The sequence below is a fragment of the Phoenix dactylifera genome, chromosome 16 (assembly GCF_051530095.1).
Source record: "Phoenix dactylifera cultivar Ajwa chromosome 16, Ajwa_hap1_PhDact_Kaust_v1.1, whole genome shotgun sequence".
Lineage (NCBI taxonomy): Eukaryota > Viridiplantae > Streptophyta > Magnoliopsida > Arecales > Arecaceae > Phoenix > Phoenix dactylifera.
In genome coordinates, this window is record NC_143205.1 from 20,005,962 (window position 1) to 20,024,397 (window position 18,436).

Consider the following 18,436-nt stretch of genomic DNA (forward strand, 5'->3'; position numbering starts at 1 on the left):
TCTTTTTTTTTTGTTTTGGGAGGCAGCCCGTGGCTGCCCAGCCACCCGTGGCCGTGCTCCCCAGCCACCGCTGCGACCCACCATAACAAAAAAAAGAGGAAGGAACGGCCATGGCCGCCGCCTCCCCGGCAGGCGCCGCAGCCCGCCGTCCTAGCCCCCTCCCGAGGCCCCCCTCCCTTGCGGTCGCCACGGCCCGCCGTCCCGGCCTTCTCCCGAGCCCCCCTCCCCCCGCGGCCCGCCGTCCCGGCCTCCTCCCGAGCCCCTCCCCCTGCGGCCGCTGCGGCCCGCCGTCCCGGCCTCCTCCCGAGCCCCCCCCCCTTCGGTTGCCGCGGCCCGCCATCCCGGCCTCCTCTCGAGCCCCCCTCCCCCCGCGGTCGTCGGGGCCCACCGTCCCACTCCCCTCCCAAGCCTCCCCCCGCGGTCGTCGGGGCCCACCGTCCCACTCCCCTCCCAGGCCTCCTCCCGCGGGCGCCGCGGCCCGGCCCTCTTCCGGCGCCACCGGCCTCGCGGGAGAAGAAAGGAGAAGAAGGAAAAAGAGGAAGGAAGGAGAAGAAGAGAAGAAAAAAGAAAAAGGAAAGAAAAAAAAAGAAAAAAAAAAGAAAATAAATAAATAAATATGTATATAAATGAACGAATAAATAAATAAATAAATAAAAATATTAGTAATTATTTAACTAATTTTTTCATCTAGCTAGAAAATTTGTTAGAGAAATAAATGGTATCAAAAGAGTGAAAAATTAATTTATACTAATAATTATAATATTTTATACATTTATTATTATATTATACTATAAATATAATATAATATAATATTATGTTATGTTAAATAATTTAATATTATATTAAATTATTATCCTATAGTATACAATGTTATAGTACTATATTATAATAATATAATATTATATTACACTAATATTATACTATATCATATATTTATGTATTAATATATATTATATTTTATTATGCACTATTGTATAATACTAGTAATGTCCTTTATGGTCATTTTGTCATACAAAAGTACTTTCTCAGTTTGTTTACCAAACAAATGTTAAAGCGCCACAGCACTTTAGAAATGTAGTTACCAAACAGCAAACTGCTTTTTATAAAAGCTCTACTTCCAACAGCTCTACTTCGAACAGCTCTACTTCCAACAGCTCTACTGCCAACAGCTCCCCCAAACAGGGCCTAAGTCATAGGACCAACGAAGAAGATGGACTTATTAGTGTCAATATTTTGAAAGATTTAGGCAATGGAAAAATTTGATCCTCCTCAGCTACCAACAACAAATTGTCAGCGAAAAGATGTGAATCCGCGGAACCATTGGTACCAGGTTGGTACACTTCACACTCTTTTGGAAAATTTTAAGACATATAAGCCTGATAAAAAAATTGTTGAGAGGACAAACTCAAACATCTACAAGAAAAAAAGACTTCACCAACTTAATTTGCTGGCATTATCATCTGTTGGTGGTAAAATGGACCACCCCACAAATGCAATTATAGCACCCAAATCCGTCAGCAAGATCGAGCTCATCCAAGTGATCGGGCTCTTCGGCTCATCCAAGTGATCGGGCTCTTCTAAGTGATCGAGCTCATAGGCCGAGCCGAGCACAGCGAGCCGGGCACAGCGAGCCGGGCACAGCGAGCCGAGCACAGCAGGCTGCCGAGCACAGCGAGCCGAGCACAGCGAGCCGGGCACAGCGAGCCGGGCACAGCAGGCTGCCGAGCACAGCAGGCTGCCGAGCACAAAAGGCTGCCGAGCACAGAAGGCCGAGCACAGAAGGCCGAGACCAGAGAGCACCGACCTGAAAGGCAACCCCGCCGAGCCCATGCCTTTGCCAAATATCCAATCTCCGCCTAACCCTCCAAAGGATCTGACAACTAAATATATGACTCCACTTCAATCTGCCACCATCCCCAAGTCATTAAGGCACAAGATCTCCGCAGGCATTCGGCACACCCTATCATTAATGCATGAGACCCCCTCAGGCCTCCAATGCACTCAGTCATTAAATGAACACGGCTCAAGATGATCTCCGGATCACTGAACCATCAAAGCGTACGGCTCTTTCTGACCACCGGTTCACTCAGCAATCAATGCACTTGTCATCTACGGACCCCAGGCCCACCACGGCCGGCGGTTCAACCACCCCAACGGGACCGATCAATCGTGACAGCTCCCTGACAGTGACGGTAACCCATTAATTCGCCCAGTCACATCACAGGTAATCCGGCCACTCTCCCTATAAAAGGGGAGCTTCTCCCTCTAAGAGGGGAGAGGCCTTTTCCTCCCAAGGGAATTATTTCGGGCTTCCACATACAATCTCTCTCTCTTCTTCAAAGTTAAGCCCCCCTCTGACTTAGGCATCGGAGGGCCGGCGCCGGGGAGCCCGGCCACCGGCTTTTTGCAGGACTTACACCCTCCAGGAGGACATCGCCGGCCGGCGCACCGCCGTCCGCCCCCTGTAGCAGCGGAGCTCCTCCTTCCCCGGCTTCGCGGCGGCCCCCGGGTCCAATTTCCAGCAACAGTTGGCGCTAGAGGAAGGGCCCGAGTTCGCTACCATGAAGCTGAGAAGCAAAGGGGCTTCCAACGCCTCTCGACGTCCTCCACCAAGCCCAGAATGTTCCGTTCGGAACTCACCACCCCCGGTTGAGCCAGCACCTCAAGTTCAACCGGAACAATTTGATGCCCTGGTGCAGCAAGTGCAGGCGTTGGCTACCGCCGTCCAAAGCTTGCAACCCAGGGGCATCCCAGCAGCACCGCCTCCCCCGGCTCCAGTTCAACCGGAGCCCCCTACAAGCGGGCTTCCTCTTCGAGGTCAGGACTCTCAAGCCCAGGCCTCCCTCTGGAGAGAGCACTCAGTCAGAGATCACGGAGGCTGGCCACAGCCTTCAGAAGCTGAGTCGGTTCCAGGGCAACCTGCACCCGAACGGACCGCTGCAGCGATCCCCCAGAATGATGAACTCGACAAGAAGGTCGAGAAGTTGGAGCGCCAAATCCAGGCACTCCACGGGAGAAAATCAGGACGTGATAACGACTTCGAGTTCACTACGAAGTCTCCCTTCTCCCCGGAGATCGAAGATGAACCGGTCCCACCACGGTTCAAGATGCCCCAGGTGGAGCCCTACAACGGCAAGGCTGATCCTCTGGACCACCTGGAGAGTTATCGGGCCTTAATGGCCCTACAAGGAGCCTCGGAGGCCATGATGTGCAAAGCCTTTCCAGCAACGCTCCGAGGACCGGCCCGGCTTTGGTTCACCGGGTTGAAGCCGAGTACTGTCTCCTCCTTTGAGCAGCTCGGCAGGCAGTTTGCCAGTAATTTTGCCGCTAGCCAGCCCCAGCGGCGGACGTCGGACTCCCTCCTTGACATCAAACAAGAGGAGGGAGAGTCCTTCAAGGAGTACTTGGATCGGTTTACTGCCGCAACATGGGAAGTCCGGGAGCTGGACCAATCAATCGCCATGTCGGCACTAAAGACTGGAGCCCGGTCTTACAGGTTCCTTTTCTCTATCGAGAAGAACTTCCCTGCGGACCTCACCGAAATGTTGACCCGAGCTCGCAAGTACGCCAAGGCTGAGGAAGCCATGGCCTCTCGGCGGGAGGAAGCCGAACGACCTGCCAAGATGCAGAAGAAGCACCAGGAGCACTCCCAACCAAGTAGCAGATTCCCCTGGCATGAGAAAGAGCCTCCTTGGCCCAAGAGCCTAGCTCGCCCGGGGTCTCCCCTCCAAAAATTTCAGACGTACACTCCTCTCACATCCACCCGAGCAGAAATCCTCATGGAGATTGAGGGTCGGGGCTACCTCCGACCTCCATTGAGAATGCGTCCGACAGAGTCGCGGAAGCACTCGAAAAAGTACTGCCGCTTCCACCGAGATCGCGGCCATGATACGGAGGATTGCTACGAGCTTCGTGATGAGATCGAGGCACTTGTCCGCCGAAGTCGGTTGAGTTATTTTGTCCGTGATCATGCCTACAGGAGAGAGCCCGAGGAACAAAATCCAGTGCCGCATAAGGAGCAGAATGACCACTGACCTCTCACGGGCATCATCAATACCATCAGAGGGCGGGCAACTAGAGGTACCAGAAGCTCCGAGCTCGGAAAAAAGAGCTTCCTCAAAGCATCCGTGCTCTGTGAAAGTCATCTCCTTTTCTGATGAAGACCAAAAGGGTGTTGAGCCCTCTTTATGACGACGCTGTAGCTATTTCCCTCATTATTGCAAGGTTTTAAAAAAAAAAAAGGGATTTTAGTACATCATGAAAGCTCGGCTGATACCTTATGTTGTATGCCTTCCAAAGGATGAGCGCTCCTCTGGCTAGATTTATAGGAGATTCTACCCCAAGAAAGTACTATGAAGCTAAATCCTTTCATGGTCCAGAAGGCTGCCGAGCTTAGAAGGCCGCCGAGCTCAGAAGCCGAGCTCCGAAGGCCGCCGAGCTCAGAAGGCAGAGCACCAAAGGCCGCCGAGCTCAGAAGGCTGCCAAGCTCTAAAGCCCGAATGCAGAACACCTCCCCCAGAAAATCGAGCCAAAGAAAGCTAGTGCCAAGCTAAGTCCTAAGGGACTTCGAATCTCGGAAGCCATTAAAATATCTCCAAAAGGTACAGGACGCCACTTTGGCTTCAAATAATTTCAATATTTTATCTATTTCCAGGTCGGAGAATCCAAAAAACGACCAACGTCGCCCCGAATAGGGCGCACGATCGCCAACGGACGAGGTCCGTCTCCTGTATGCGTCTCCAATGATGCTCTAGCTAAGCTCGGGACGCCGATTCGACGCCATTCGACGCCATTCGACGCCGTTCGGCGCCGTTCGACGCCGTTCGACGCCGTTCGACGCCATTCGACGCCGTTCGACGCCGATTCGACGCGATTCGACGCCATTCGACGACACTTCGACGCCATTCGACGCCTTTCAACGCCATTCGACGCCTCCTACGACAAGCCAAAGAAGGCCGCTGAGTCAACCCGGAGCACTTAACTCCAACTGCATGAGAGGTACACCCTACTTGGCACGTACATCTTTATATATATTTGGCTATATTACAGGATGATCGACGACTGGACTACTTCCTTCGTCCGAGCCAAAAAGCAGCTCGAACTCGGAAGTCGGGGGGTAGTGTTGGTGGTAAAATGGACCACCCCACAAATGCAATTATAGCACCCAAATCCGTCAGCAAGATCGAGCTCATCCAAGTGATCGGGCTCTTCGGCTCATCCAAGTGATCGGGCTCTTCTAAGTGATCGAGCTCATAGGCCGAGCCGAGCACAGCGAGCCGGGCACAGCGAGCCGAGCACAGCAGGCTGCCGAGCACAGCGAGCCGGGCACAGCGAGCCGAGCACAGCAGGCTGCCGAGCACAGCGAGCCGAGCACAGCGAGCCGGGCACAGCGAGCCGAGCACGGCAGGCAGCCGGGCACAGCGAGCCGAGCACAGCAGGCTGCCGAGCACAAAAGGCTGCCGAGCACAGAAGGCCGAGACCAGAGAGCGCCGACCTGAAAGGCAACCCCGCCGAGCCCATGCCTTTGCCAAATATCCAATCTCCGCCTAACCCTCCAAAGGATCTGACAACTAAATATATGACTCCACTTCAATCTGCCACCATCCCCAAGTCATTAAGGCACAAGATCTCCGCAGGCATTCGGCACACCCTATCATTAATGCATGAGACCCCCTCAGGCCTCCAATGCACTCAGTCATTAAATGAACACGGCTCAAGATGATCTCCGGATCACTGAACCATCAAAGCGTACGGCTCTTTCTGACCACCGGTTCACTCAGCAATCAATGCACTTGTCATCTACGGACCCCAGGCCCACCACGGCCGGCGGTTCAACCACTCCAACGGGACCGATCAATCGTGACAGCTCCCTGACAGTGACGGTAACCCATTAATTCGCCCAGTCACATCACAGGTAATCCGGCCACTCTCCCTATAAAAGGGGAGCTTCTCCCTCTAAGAGGGGAGATGCCTCTTCCTCCCAAGGGAATTATTTCGGGCTTCCACATACAATCTCTCTCTCTTCTTCAAAGTTAAGCCCCCCTCTGACTTAGGCATCGGAGGGCCGGCGCCGGGGAGCCCGGCCACCGGCTTTTTGCAGGACTTACACCCTCCAGGAGGACATCGCCGGCCGGCGCACCGCCGTCCGCCTCCTGTAGCAGCGGAGCTCCTCCTTCCCCAGCTTCGCGGCGGCCCCCGGGTCCAATTTCCAGCAACATCATCATTTTATCATCATTAGTACAAATGTAAAACCACCAACAAATGTTATCAGCTTTACAAACTAGCCTCTACAAATATGTAACCTGAACTAAAAAAAAAAAATACTGGCATCCTATGTAGCACCATTACAATTTAGAATTTCATCAAAAAAACTAGCCAAGAGATATTTTTTAAATTTTTTAGTCCATGAGTCCTTACATACTTTTCTATTTAAGTTTTGATATTTTTATAAGATTAAGAGTTTAAATTCATTTAAATCTAAATACAAGCATAATTAACTTTTTTTTTTTTTTTAATTCATATAAATTTAAGCCAAAGTTGCTCTGATATTATTTATGATCTGTCTAAGATCTCACCAAAAAAACACTGCGGGCCTGCAGGCAGCTGCGGTGCCCGCGGAGCCACTTCCGAGAATCCGAGGCTTCGGAGATCGAGGCCTGGCCGGGTTGGGTCAAGCAAAAAGGCTACCGTTTTATCTCCGAAAAACCGGCGCATGTCTATATGTTCCGTCTGGGCGGAGTCTCGTCCTTCCCCCTTCCCTTCGCGGGCCGGCTTCTCTTCTCCCTTCTCACTTCCCTTCCTCCTCTCGCTTCCCATCTCTTCGCGAGGCCTAACCCTAGCGTCTCGATCTCCTCCACCTCGGCGGCGTCCATGGCGGCCCCTCCCGTGGCCAAGAAGGCGAGGCACGAGATGGAGATGTTCGGCGACGTCCGGGTCGACAACTACTACTGGCTCCGCGACGACTCCCGCTCCAACCCCGATGTTCTCTCCCACCTCAAGGCCGAGAACGCCTACACCGATCTCATGATGTCCGGTGAGCTCTAGGGTTTTTGCGATCATTGCACCTATTCTCCTTTTTCTTTGCCGAAATTGCACCTATCCTCCTTCGCTTTTTCATGTCGTTGAATGCCCGAGTTTTGTGGGTTTTTTTTGAGATGGGGAAGTGCAAATTTTGGGGTTCTAGTTGTGTGAATTTTAGATTTACTCGCTGGGATATGATGTTATGGAAGAACGTTAAGAGTTCTTGTCAGGTTGACTGGAGAATGGGACACTTGCTAGAGTGCCTTAGTTCTTTCAAAATGGGATCTCTATGTAAAAGATTAAGATTGTAACAAGGGAAAAGAAACTTACAATACCTCATTAGCATTTGAGTTGTTTATCTATCGTTATTAAAATCATCTTTTGATTGAACGAGAATGATCTAATAATGATCAATGGATCTGAGTATCGCTCTTCATCTGATAGATCAAGGCTTGCTTTGATTAGCTAGTTAGTCAGTTTGATGAGAATGTATTGGAAGTCTGAAAGGTGATGACTTCAAGTTGACTTAGGGTAAAACAATTTGATCTTTGTTGACAAACCCTGATAGGCCCCATGCCTTTATTACTGGAGATAACTCCAAAATACAATCTTTTTGGCTGGCTATTATTGTTTTGTATCTTACAAGTTGTTGCTTGTTTGGAAGTAGGGAAAAAAGTTATAATCTCATCAAGGGCTAGATTTTGTTATGCATTATTGTTTTTCCCCAGTTTTCTTTGGGATAGATATGCTGATGTTTTCAAATTCTCTTTTAGATGTGAAGCAATTTGAGGATAAAATATATGCTGAGATAAGAGGAAGAATCAAAGAAGATGATATTTCTGCTCCTGTTCGAAGAGGGTCATATTACTACTATGAGAGAACATTGACGGGGAAGGAATATGTTCAGTATTGCAGGCGCCTTATTACAAATGATGGCCCTGCTTCTGTATTTGATGTTATGCCCACAGGACCGGAAGCATCTGAAGAGCATGTTATCTTGGATGAGAATATCAAGGCCCAAGGGCATGATTACTACAGTATCGGGGCTTTCAAAGTATATCCCTTGTATGCTTCCTATTTAAGTAATTATGTCATGGTTCTTTATTCTAGCATTTTCCATTCTTATATCCTGTGCTTTTCAGGTCAGCCCAAATAATAAGCTGGTAACATATGCAGAAGACACTAAAGGTGATGAGATATATACTGTTTATGTCATTGATGCTGAGAACGGGACTCCTGTCGGTACACCCTTGAAGGAGGTGACATCAGACATTGAGTGGGCTGGTGATGACACCCTAATTTACATAACAATGGACGAGATTCTTCGGCCTGACAAGGTATATGCTACCTAGTTGCTATTATTCAGAAGTAATGCCAGCTTATGATTCATGTTAAACAACTTACTCATGTTTTATGACAGAAAGATCATCACATAGTTAACTGAGGTAATATTCTTATGAATATAAACTTGTTCTTGGATTAATAGATTGTTTCATGATGTTATATAGGAAGTTTCCTATCGTTAAGAGTTCTGTCTCCATGTTAATATGTTGCTTTATGAAATTGGATAGCTTACCTTGAGCATCCATTGTCATCTTGCCAGTTGCTCTTTTTTAGTAAAGTTGTATTAGTATATAGGATCTAATGCATTACTTTAAGTGCAGTTGGCTTCTCTTAAATCAAGTAACTGTTGAATTGTTAGTCATATCTGATTAGCTCAGCTACATCAAACACCAGTTTATTTCTTAATGTGCTTCTCAATTGGTTTGCTTGATTGTGCTTTAGATAGTTTCTCTGATGTTTGGCAATACTAGTCAAAAATTTGGATACCAATAATTGTCTCGTCCTTACTCTTTGATCCATTAACAGACTTTTTGTTGTTTTTTCCTCTGTTTATTGAAACTCATGGCATATTTTTATCTTTGTTGATTCTCATATACTACTCTTTCTCAGGTATGGTTACACAAGTTGGGGTCTAACCAGTCGAGCGACCATTGCCTTTATCATGAAAAGGATGACAAGTTCTCTCTTGACCTTCAAGTTTCTGAAAGCAAGCAATATTTGTTTGTTGGGTCTGAAAGCAAAAATACACGGTCTATCTTTTACCTAGATGTTTCCAAAAAAGAAAGTGGGCTCATGACTTTGACACCTCGTGTATATGGTGTGGATATATCAGCTAGTCATCGTGGAAACCACTTTTTTATCAAGAGAAGAAGCGAGGAGTTCTATAATTCAGAATTGCTTGCATGCCCACTGGACAATGTATCTGAAACAAAAGTTCTGCTTCCTCATAGAGAAAGGTAGTGTGCGGAATGTTTGCTGGAGTTTTGTGTTGTGCATGTTTTGAATCTTCTTTTATTAATGTGTTTTGATTATTGTTTTCTTCAGTCTTTATATAGCATAGATATACCCTTATAGTTGACTTTTTAGTATGACTAATTCTAAGTAAGAGATATTTTAAAATGCTTGTCAGAACGATTTCTTATTATGAACATCATGAATGATTCAGAACTAGTACCTAGTTGTCCTATCGATTGTCTATGTATTCATGGAATAAAATGTTACTTGTTTTTCCACTAAAGTTTACTTTGAATATTCTCTTCAGCAGCTTTATCATCAGCTATGGGTTCAAATCTAAGAAAATTTCTAGATAATGTTCATTTTTGTGTTTTGAAAGATGCTCTGGGTGCTCGCCTAGGCGCTCATGTGTGTTAAGGAACCAACAGAGTACCTGAACATGACCCAGGCGAGATGACATTAGTGTGGTGACTCCTAGGCAACAACCTCTCTAAAGTTAGGATTTGGTCTACAAAATGTCTTTTGTCTCCTTCAACAAATGAGTTTCTTTAATTTCATGTCAGGGGTATTTTCCAATGCAACATTATAAATGAAAAACTAAAAGAAATGAAAAAAAAACCCCATGCCTGCTTTCTTTATTCACTTGGGTAATGGCTTGAAGCAAGATGCATCAGGGTCCAGGGTCTTGAGGGTACAGAGGTGAAAAAGAACAGAACTTGGCAATTTTAAACATAATGTACTGCCCTTCTCTCTCTATTTTATAAAAGCAGCCAGCCACCATCCATCTAACAGTTTTTGGCATTTCATTAGGGAACAATCTGACAAGACTAAAAAATTCAAATTTCATAAAAAATCCTGTAAATTTGAAAAAAATCAGAAATTGTTTGAAAAAATTAAATAAATAAAAATTTAGACATTAATATATTTAAAAATAATAAATGTATAAATAAACCTTATATTATATGGTTTGATGTAAGATTGTTTTCAAAACTATTAAAAAATTGAAGTAATTATATTTCAATCCAATAACAAAAATGATTTAAGGAAAAATAAACTTTTAAGATTTTCAAAATATAAGAAAGTAGGGCAGGTTTTAAGAAAAACAAGTGGTACAAACAGTAGTCGACAACCGAGTGAGACCCATTATTAATGATATTTTACGATTTACTGTAAGCTAAAACATCCTGTTCTTTGTTGGAATTCATGTATTTTTATTTTTCTCCCCACTTCTCTCGGTCTTATTTCCAGTCTCCTTACCTTCTTTCCCACTTTGCACCCTGCTGTATCCACATTGCGAGTGGCAAATGGTATGGATCTCGTGATTTCTCCACGAAATTCACATATTTCGCAAATGTTATATGATTTGTTCATGAACCACTGGATAGTACGGAGATCCATATGGCCAGCTCCCTGGTGCAAGAGTAGCTTACGACTTTTTGAAAAAAGTCAGCGAATTCTGTGACTATGCAGGGGAGTCTTATGATGTTTATCGAACAATGTTTGACATTTTACCAATGGCATCTTTGCAAAACTTGATCAGAGATGTCGTATCATGCTTATGAAATTATGCTGTGGAAATGCTTGTGAGATTATACTATGCAATTTTTTTTTGATCTTCATAAACTCGTTTGGTATTTTTTTTCTTGTAACTATGGGCATTTGTGGTCCATTTCTCAATTCTTCCTCATGTTGGTTTATTTAAAACGTATCTTCTTTACTGCAGTTACTTTCTCAAAGAAGTCTCTAATAATTTAAAGTGTTACTTTCAAGAGCTTGATGAAGTTTAAACTCTTTCAGTGTGAAAATACAGGATTTCCAACTTTTTAATGATCATATTGCTGTGTATGAACGTGAAAATGGTTTACCTAAAGTAACTGTATATGGACTTCCAACCACTGGGGAATCAATTCTACAACTTCAGGGTGGCCGGACAATTGATTTTGTTGATCCTGTGTACTCGGTGGATTCTGAAGAATCAGAATTTTCTTCAAAAATCTTACGATTTTCTTATAGCTCTATGAGAACCCCACCTTCTGTGTATGACTATGACATGAATACAGGCACATCTGTTTTGAAGAAGATTGAGAAGGTAAAGTGACCACATGTTTTATTTTCATTATGTTATATTCCTTTATACATGTTGTACGTGCTAATGAGGAATGAAGTTTTTGTGTACTAAAAAAGATGATATTTGTTAACTTTGCAAATTCTAGAAAATCCTTCTCTTCATACAATTGATAACATCGACAGGAAAATAGATAACCTGTTTCTTTAATTTTTTTTAATCATAGCGAACATTTTTTTTTGTATGAATAATTTCTTGTCAGCATTATGAATTTTCTATAATTCATTAAATATATCTGTGGAGGAGCAGTAGTAAACTGAATGTTGAGGCCATCATATTGTTCCGATATCTCACCACTGTTTGAGGTAAAAATGGCAAGATAAATAGATAATACTTTACTAGTTGTGTTTCTTGTTGTCTTATTCTAAGGCTTATTTTGCTTGCAAAACAAAATAAGACATCACTTGAGAATAAAAGGGAAACCATGGTTTATCTGTCATCTTTGCAAACATGATAGCCTCCAAGTTTGGCTACAGAAGCATTCCAAAGCCTTGTGCATTATACACAAGGCCTGCCATTTGCTATTACAACAGAAACTCTTTGAGCCTTCATCAATGAGACCTCTTGCCTCCAGATGTGAGATTCTCTACATATTCCTGCTTCTTTAATCAATGCACCCCGCTTAGTTTGATTCTGCTTAGAGAGAGGAAAAAGAAGCTTGCACCTGCTAAAATTGGGAGAATATGTATGAAGTAACTTAAGTGGTAGAAAAATCTCAACTTAGATGGGTGAATCACAGCTATCCCTGCTTCCTCTTATGTTCATCAGAGATCAGACATGTTCACTTCTAGTCTGCAGAATTCCAGAAATTTAAAATGGAACTGCATGGAAGAAAAATGCCTTAAAGAATCGGGAGCATTAGAAATAAAATCCAAAGAAAAATTCAGATTGAGCATATCTAGAAAGAAGTGTTACTTGTACAGTTGTAGGGACCCAGCTCATGGTTGCGACTGGAAGTGCATGAACTATACTAAATAGATAATGGGTTTATCTGTAAAAAGCTCCTCACTTATGGCATTTTCCATTTTTTTTTAAATTTCTTATCTTAATGCTTCAGATCTAATTGATGTACTTTGCAACTGGTTGTTTTTAGACTTCTTGCTGTTTCTGAATTTGCTGCTATGTAGAACATTGCATCAGCACTGAGCATCAGTATATTGTTATGTGCTTTTCCCTTCTATGTTAGTATTATCCTGTTATTGTTGTTAATAAAAAGTATGCCATATTAAATTTTAAATTGTGCTTTCATCCCTTATTTTTTTGTTACTTTCTGCTTGGTACAATAATACCGACTTTCCACTCTGCCTTCATACTAGAGTTAATTGATCAATCTTTCCTTTGTCTATACCCAGGTATTAGGTGGTTTTGATGCATCAAATTATGTGACTGAAAGAAAGTGGGCAGTTGCGTCAGATGGTCCTCGAGTGCCAATTTCAATTGTTTACAGGAAGGATCTTGTAAAACTTGATGGGTCTGACCCTCTTCTACTTTATGGCTATGGTTCCTATGAGGTAATTTGCAATTATATCACTTATTTGATGGGTTTGATCCCTTGCTATTTTATGGTTACAATTCAGTTGTGGTACTTACTCCTGTAAAACAACTTGGATTTTCTATAACAAAAACATGTGGAAACTTCAATTCTGATTCTATGTTGTTTGAAAGATATGGATGCTCTCAATTGGTCTTGTTGAACCAGGGTGCTTCAGTAGTCAGCTACTGCATAACCTGTGTTTATGCTTGGCACTTACGTTTTGGTTTGTCTTTGGACCAAAGTGATGACAAGGTGACAACCTACAAGAGGGACCTCAAATTCTTGTCTTGGCAGATGGAGGTCAAATAAATAGTACAATTTCAAGAGGAAATTCCATCTTGTTTAATTTTTCCCCATTTTTTTGTTTTTCAATTTAGTTATGATGTCCTATTGCGGATAATGATTAAAGAATGAAAGATCAGAACAAGATAATATCTTTTCTACATGGCTGAGGTCAGATTGAAATTCTGAGACTTTGGCTGTGAGAATATGCACCTTGAACAAGATAAAGTAGGTATAACTAATCCTCACAGGGCACCAATTTAAATTAACACTGTGGACGGTATACCATCTTGCCATGGGAATCCTTCTTATTTTAAAGAATTAAAGATCAGAAAATGGACAACTCACTGTAACATCTTTGGTATATTTAATGCAAACCGTTACATTTTTCTGCCCTGAACATTGTCATGTCTTGTTCATCCGATCCTTGTTCATTGATGCTAGTCAAGTTCACCTTAGGCTTTTGGTTTGTGCAAAGATGGTAAAAAGTCTCATTATGAATGGAAGTTTAAGGAACTTATTTAGGCTATGTGATCGTTGCCTTTGTCATCAGCCATCATCTCCATCTTGTTAACTATGTAAAGCTTTTAGGCTTTAGCCTCATTAATGCTTTTTTTCCCTTTTTTTTGTAATAACAGGCATGCATAGATCCCAGTTTCAAGGCTTCAAGGTTGTCTTTGGTAGACAGGGGCTTTATATTTGCAATAGCTCACATTCGTGGAGGAGGTGAAATGGGAAGACAGTGGTATGAAAATGGGAAGTTGTTGAAGAAAAAAAATACATTCACTGATTTCATCACATGTGCAGAGTATTTAATAGAAAATAAGTATTGTTCAAAAGAAAAACTATGCATTAATGGTAGGAGTGCAGGAGGCTTGCTGATGGGTGCTGTTGTAAACATGCGCCCTGATCTGTTCAGGGTAGCTGTGGCTGGAGTCCCATTTGTTGATGTACTAACTACCATGCTCGATCCAAGCATCCCATTAACTACATCTGAATGGGAGGTACTTACATTCCTACTACTAAGGTTTCCTCTTATGCATATTCTAGTAATTAGTCAAGTCCTATGCTCCAAAATCAAGCAAACATTTTTCATACTTTGTCTTGTGATAGCCAGCCATGATTGCAGGGTCTGGTTTTAATTTTTTTCTCTTTTGAGTTATATGGATTTTTGTATTTGGAGATGACCAGGAAAAAATTATGTCTGGTTTTAATTTTCTGCTCTTTTGAGTTATACGGATTTTTGTATTTGGAGATGACCAGGAAAAAATTATGTATTTTCTCATTCTTTTGACTTTCTGTAATGCATGTGTTTATAGTTTTTTCAAGGTTTCATTGCATGAAATGAGTTTTATGTGATTGCCTGATTCCTTAATATCTTTGCAAATTCTCTGTGCAGGAATGGGGTGACCCACGAAAAGAGGAATTCTATTTCTATATGAAATCATATTCTCCAGTTGATAATGTGAGTGCTGATTAGCCTACTATCTTGTTTCACACATTTATTTGCAAGGCATTAGCATAAAGTCTTTTTTTTTTTGGTCCTAGATGCTTAATATCTCTTTTTGATAGTGGGCCTTCGAGTCCTGCCTCATATTGCTTTCATATTGATTTAATAGACCATCGAAACTTTTTGGACTTAATTCTAGAAGAACTCCTTTTGTCTGCTAAATATTCATGATCTTTTCATTTAGCTGCTTTTCTTTCACGCTCTTGCATTAGCTTCTTTATCATTAGAACGTAGCACTTTGGAGTTTTCCAGCCTACAGCTTCTTATTTGAGTTGTCTGGAAAAGGTTATTGGGGAAGGCATTGAGGAAAGGGGTTTATTTGAAGGGCTTGCATACACGACCAGTAATATATAGTGGTGAAACACACTGAACTGGAGAGTAGTAAGCTCATTGTGAGCTGCAGGTAGTCATTGAAGCTACTGCAATATGAGCTTGTGGATTTTGGCTTATAAGCTGTTAAATGTTCGAAACATTGATTTGGGGCTAGCCTCAGCTCTCACCCACTTAATTTGCAGGATTTTTGCCTATACTATTTATACACATGTTATTGCACCTACTATGAGGATCCCACTCTGCTGCTAATTCTGCTGCTCCATAAATCACCATTACCCTTATTATTTTCTTCTTTGTGTTCTGCTTCTATATTTGTTATCCACTTCTAAAAATTCTCCCGCCACCCCCCCCCCCCCCCCCCCCCCCCAAAAAAAAAAAAAAAGATCTTTATGCACTTTATACACAATGATGAATCATTAGTTTTCATCTTACCTGCCTGTCTGCTCTAAGTTTGTACATCATACCACCCAGTTTGTCTCTATGCGAGTGTTTCTTTATTAATTCTGCAATTTGTATTTTCCTTCTATAGCTTGTCTATTTCAATATGAACTTGTAACATGTAATATAAGCTGATCATGACATTTGCGTGGCTATATCCTGCTTCTTCATGAGAAGTATGTGAAATTGATGCTCAATTTGGCTGCTTGGCAGATAAAAGCACAAATCTATCCCAACATTCTCGTAACAGCTGGTTTAAATGGTAAGTCAAACACCTAAGAGTGGGTAATGATGGGCTATCTCAAGTAATATCATGTAAATTTATTTGCATTGTGAAATATAGATCCCCGTGTTATGTACTCGGAACCTGCTAAGTTCGTTGCAAAGTTAAGGGAAATGAAGACTGATGACAATATGCTTCTATTTAAATGCGAACTTGGTGCTGGGCACTTCTCAAAGTCAGGAAGGTAATTATTCAACAATTGCAGTTTCTTTGTAATACTGCACCTTTTGGATACAGCGGATAATCAAATCTGGTGGCAGCTTTTGTTCATATTTAGCAGAACTTGGGCAAATTAGAGTGGAGAATTTCTGGGAGTAGGAAGTGGGAAATAATGGTATTTGACCAACAATGCAATTTAATCCAATAAATGAAATGCATATGGAGCTGGGTTCTCAGTTATGGGTACTATCAACTGTGCTTCGTATCAAGCAGCAGTTTAACCTGAACAATGTTTCCACATTACTTAGTTGTTGATGGAAATAAAGTAAAAATACGATCCATATTATGCACCCAAATGAAGTTTAATCTGAATATATAGACTATGTTTTGGTGCCAACATTATCCAGACACTTGGGTAGACAGTTCTGAGGCTGCACACATGTTGAGCTAGATTAGACATTCCATCAACTTGCAACACCCTTGCAAGACATGTTGTAGACAGGTCATGTGTCAAATAACATTTCCCAATTATTCCTTTTCAGGCTTAGGACGATAGCTAAATCAGCCTGCATTTGTTGGACTAACTCAACTGGGATTCATTCTGATTTTTTAAGCTTTTCTTCTTAAGTTTTCATACTTCTGACTTCATGTCAATTGGATGCAGATTTGAGAAACTGCAGGAGGATGCCTTCACCTATGCTTTCATCCTCAAGGCGTTAGGCATGGTTGCACCTACTTCTTCCTAGTTGACCATTTAAACGGCCTAGACAAATCATTAGTTTTTTTCCACATATGTACCATTTCTGTTGTTTCATTTCAAACATGAAATTTTATTGTTTTTAATTGTGGGCCTCAGAATGACTCCAATTGCTTTGATTTTTGGGTTTTTCTGACATGCATGTCAGACATAAATGCCTATTAAAGTTTCCATTGTTTACATCAGAAGTGAATTATTGGAGGGAATTGTGTAGATTTATGTCGCAAAGGTTGAAATATTTATGTTGCAATATTTCTGTTGCATTCCTTTAGCTATTAGTTCAGCCACTGGGAGCCTGCAAATATTCATGTTTCCCAATGGATATCAAGGGATTCTGCCTTTGCATGCGTATTTATCATTATTGTTTTTTTTCTTTTTTTCAAGTATTTATCATATTTTCATATTGGTTATATGAAAGCATCTAGGTTTTCCCTTGGTTATCTCAAATGAGTACTCATTCGAGGGTTGCATGACTTCCGTGTTAGCTCTCAGCTAATTCTTGGCCTTCGATGGCATACAAACCGAACATTTGTGATTCACATTCTAGGCTTATCACCTGAGGTCATACCGATAAATACTTTCTTTTCCTTGTTCACCTTTTTCTTCCAGGACATCACCTGTCTTTATGTTTAATACAATTTTTCTAAAGCAGGCAGCAAGCATGAGGGGGCATGTAAGCCGAACTGAGTTTGATCTTGGCTTGAAGTTAATTTCGAGCTTGAATTCCAAGATCTTGATTTATTTACTTTTATTTCAAGCTCAGTTTAAACTTAATTTCGAACCAAGCTGAAAATAAGTCCACTTGTTTAGCTTGATAATCTTAAAAATATAGCAGAAATCAACTTGAGAATAAATCGAGCTTGATTAAAGCTTAAATAAATGCTTAATTTCAAGTCTTAATTCAAAAAATTTTTCAAGTTTAAATTAACATTTAAGTGATCCAATAGAAGAAAACATCAATTAAAACTTTAACCCAATGATATGTATTATGTATGAAATAAATTATGTATACATAATTTAAATATATTTGCACCTTATCAAGCCAAGCTTGATCAAGTTGAGTCGATTTTTCGTTTGATTTAAATTAGATTTTCTTTTGAGCCTGTTTTGGTGATTCAAGCTTGGTTTTTTGTTTAGCTTCAAATCAAGCTTGATTCGAGCTTTTTTGAAACTAAGTACGAGCTGAACTCCAGCAGCTCAGTTTGTTTGACACCCCTGAGAGTTAATGTAGATATTGAATGTGGCTCAAACACGTAGATGAACATTTTATATATGTATAGATGAATAAAGTATGCACATTAACTTTCAGAAGGCAACAGGTTTGTTCCCCAATATTATAGGTATTTGCCCACTTGGATTTTGATGGTACTCTTCTATCATATTGTTACAAAGTACAATTTTGAAAGAGATCGAAGATACTATTTTCATTTCAATTTCTTCATATATTTCTATTATCGTCTTTTTATACATTCTGGCAGTATCTCATTTACATATTACTAAGTAAAATGATTGATGGTAGCTAAGCACCGATGAAGCAAGTCAGAAACAAAACATGATAAACACCAATGAAGCAAATCAATAGCAAGATGTGATATTTTAATATCAGTCACAAAGCCGAATCCATTGTGTTTAGAGATTTAGTATAAAAACAACCAAGGAACCACTTGTTCATGCGTTTTCATGTTTTTATTATTTGG

General features: G+C 41.9%; 1 protein-coding gene across 2 annotated transcripts; it reads left to right on the forward strand.

Moving 5' to 3' along the window:
- The first annotated feature begins 6,555 nt into the window (after window positions 1-6,555).
- Window positions 6,556-16,991, forward strand: LOC103716517 (Prolyl oligopeptidase family protein). Of its 2 annotated transcripts, XM_008804547.5 has the most exons (11): window positions 6,556-7,033; window positions 7,794-8,074; window positions 8,163-8,357; window positions 8,974-9,320; window positions 11,116-11,407; window positions 12,796-12,954; window positions 13,898-14,263; window positions 14,659-14,724; window positions 15,754-15,802; window positions 15,884-16,007; window positions 16,647-16,991. In XM_008804547.5, the coding sequence occupies exons 1-11, from the start codon at window positions 6,721-6,723 to the stop codon at window positions 16,726-16,728; spliced, it is 2,274 nt and encodes a 757-aa protein (XP_008802769.2). In that variant the 5' UTR covers window positions 6,556-6,720; the 3' UTR covers window positions 16,729-16,991. The 2 variants fall into 2 exon arrangements, with proteins under 2 accessions (XP_008802769.2, XP_088568353.2); XM_088712227.2 differs by lacking the exons at window positions 15,754-15,802; window positions 15,884-16,007.
- The last annotated feature ends 1,445 nt before the right edge of the window (window positions 16,992-18,436 follow it).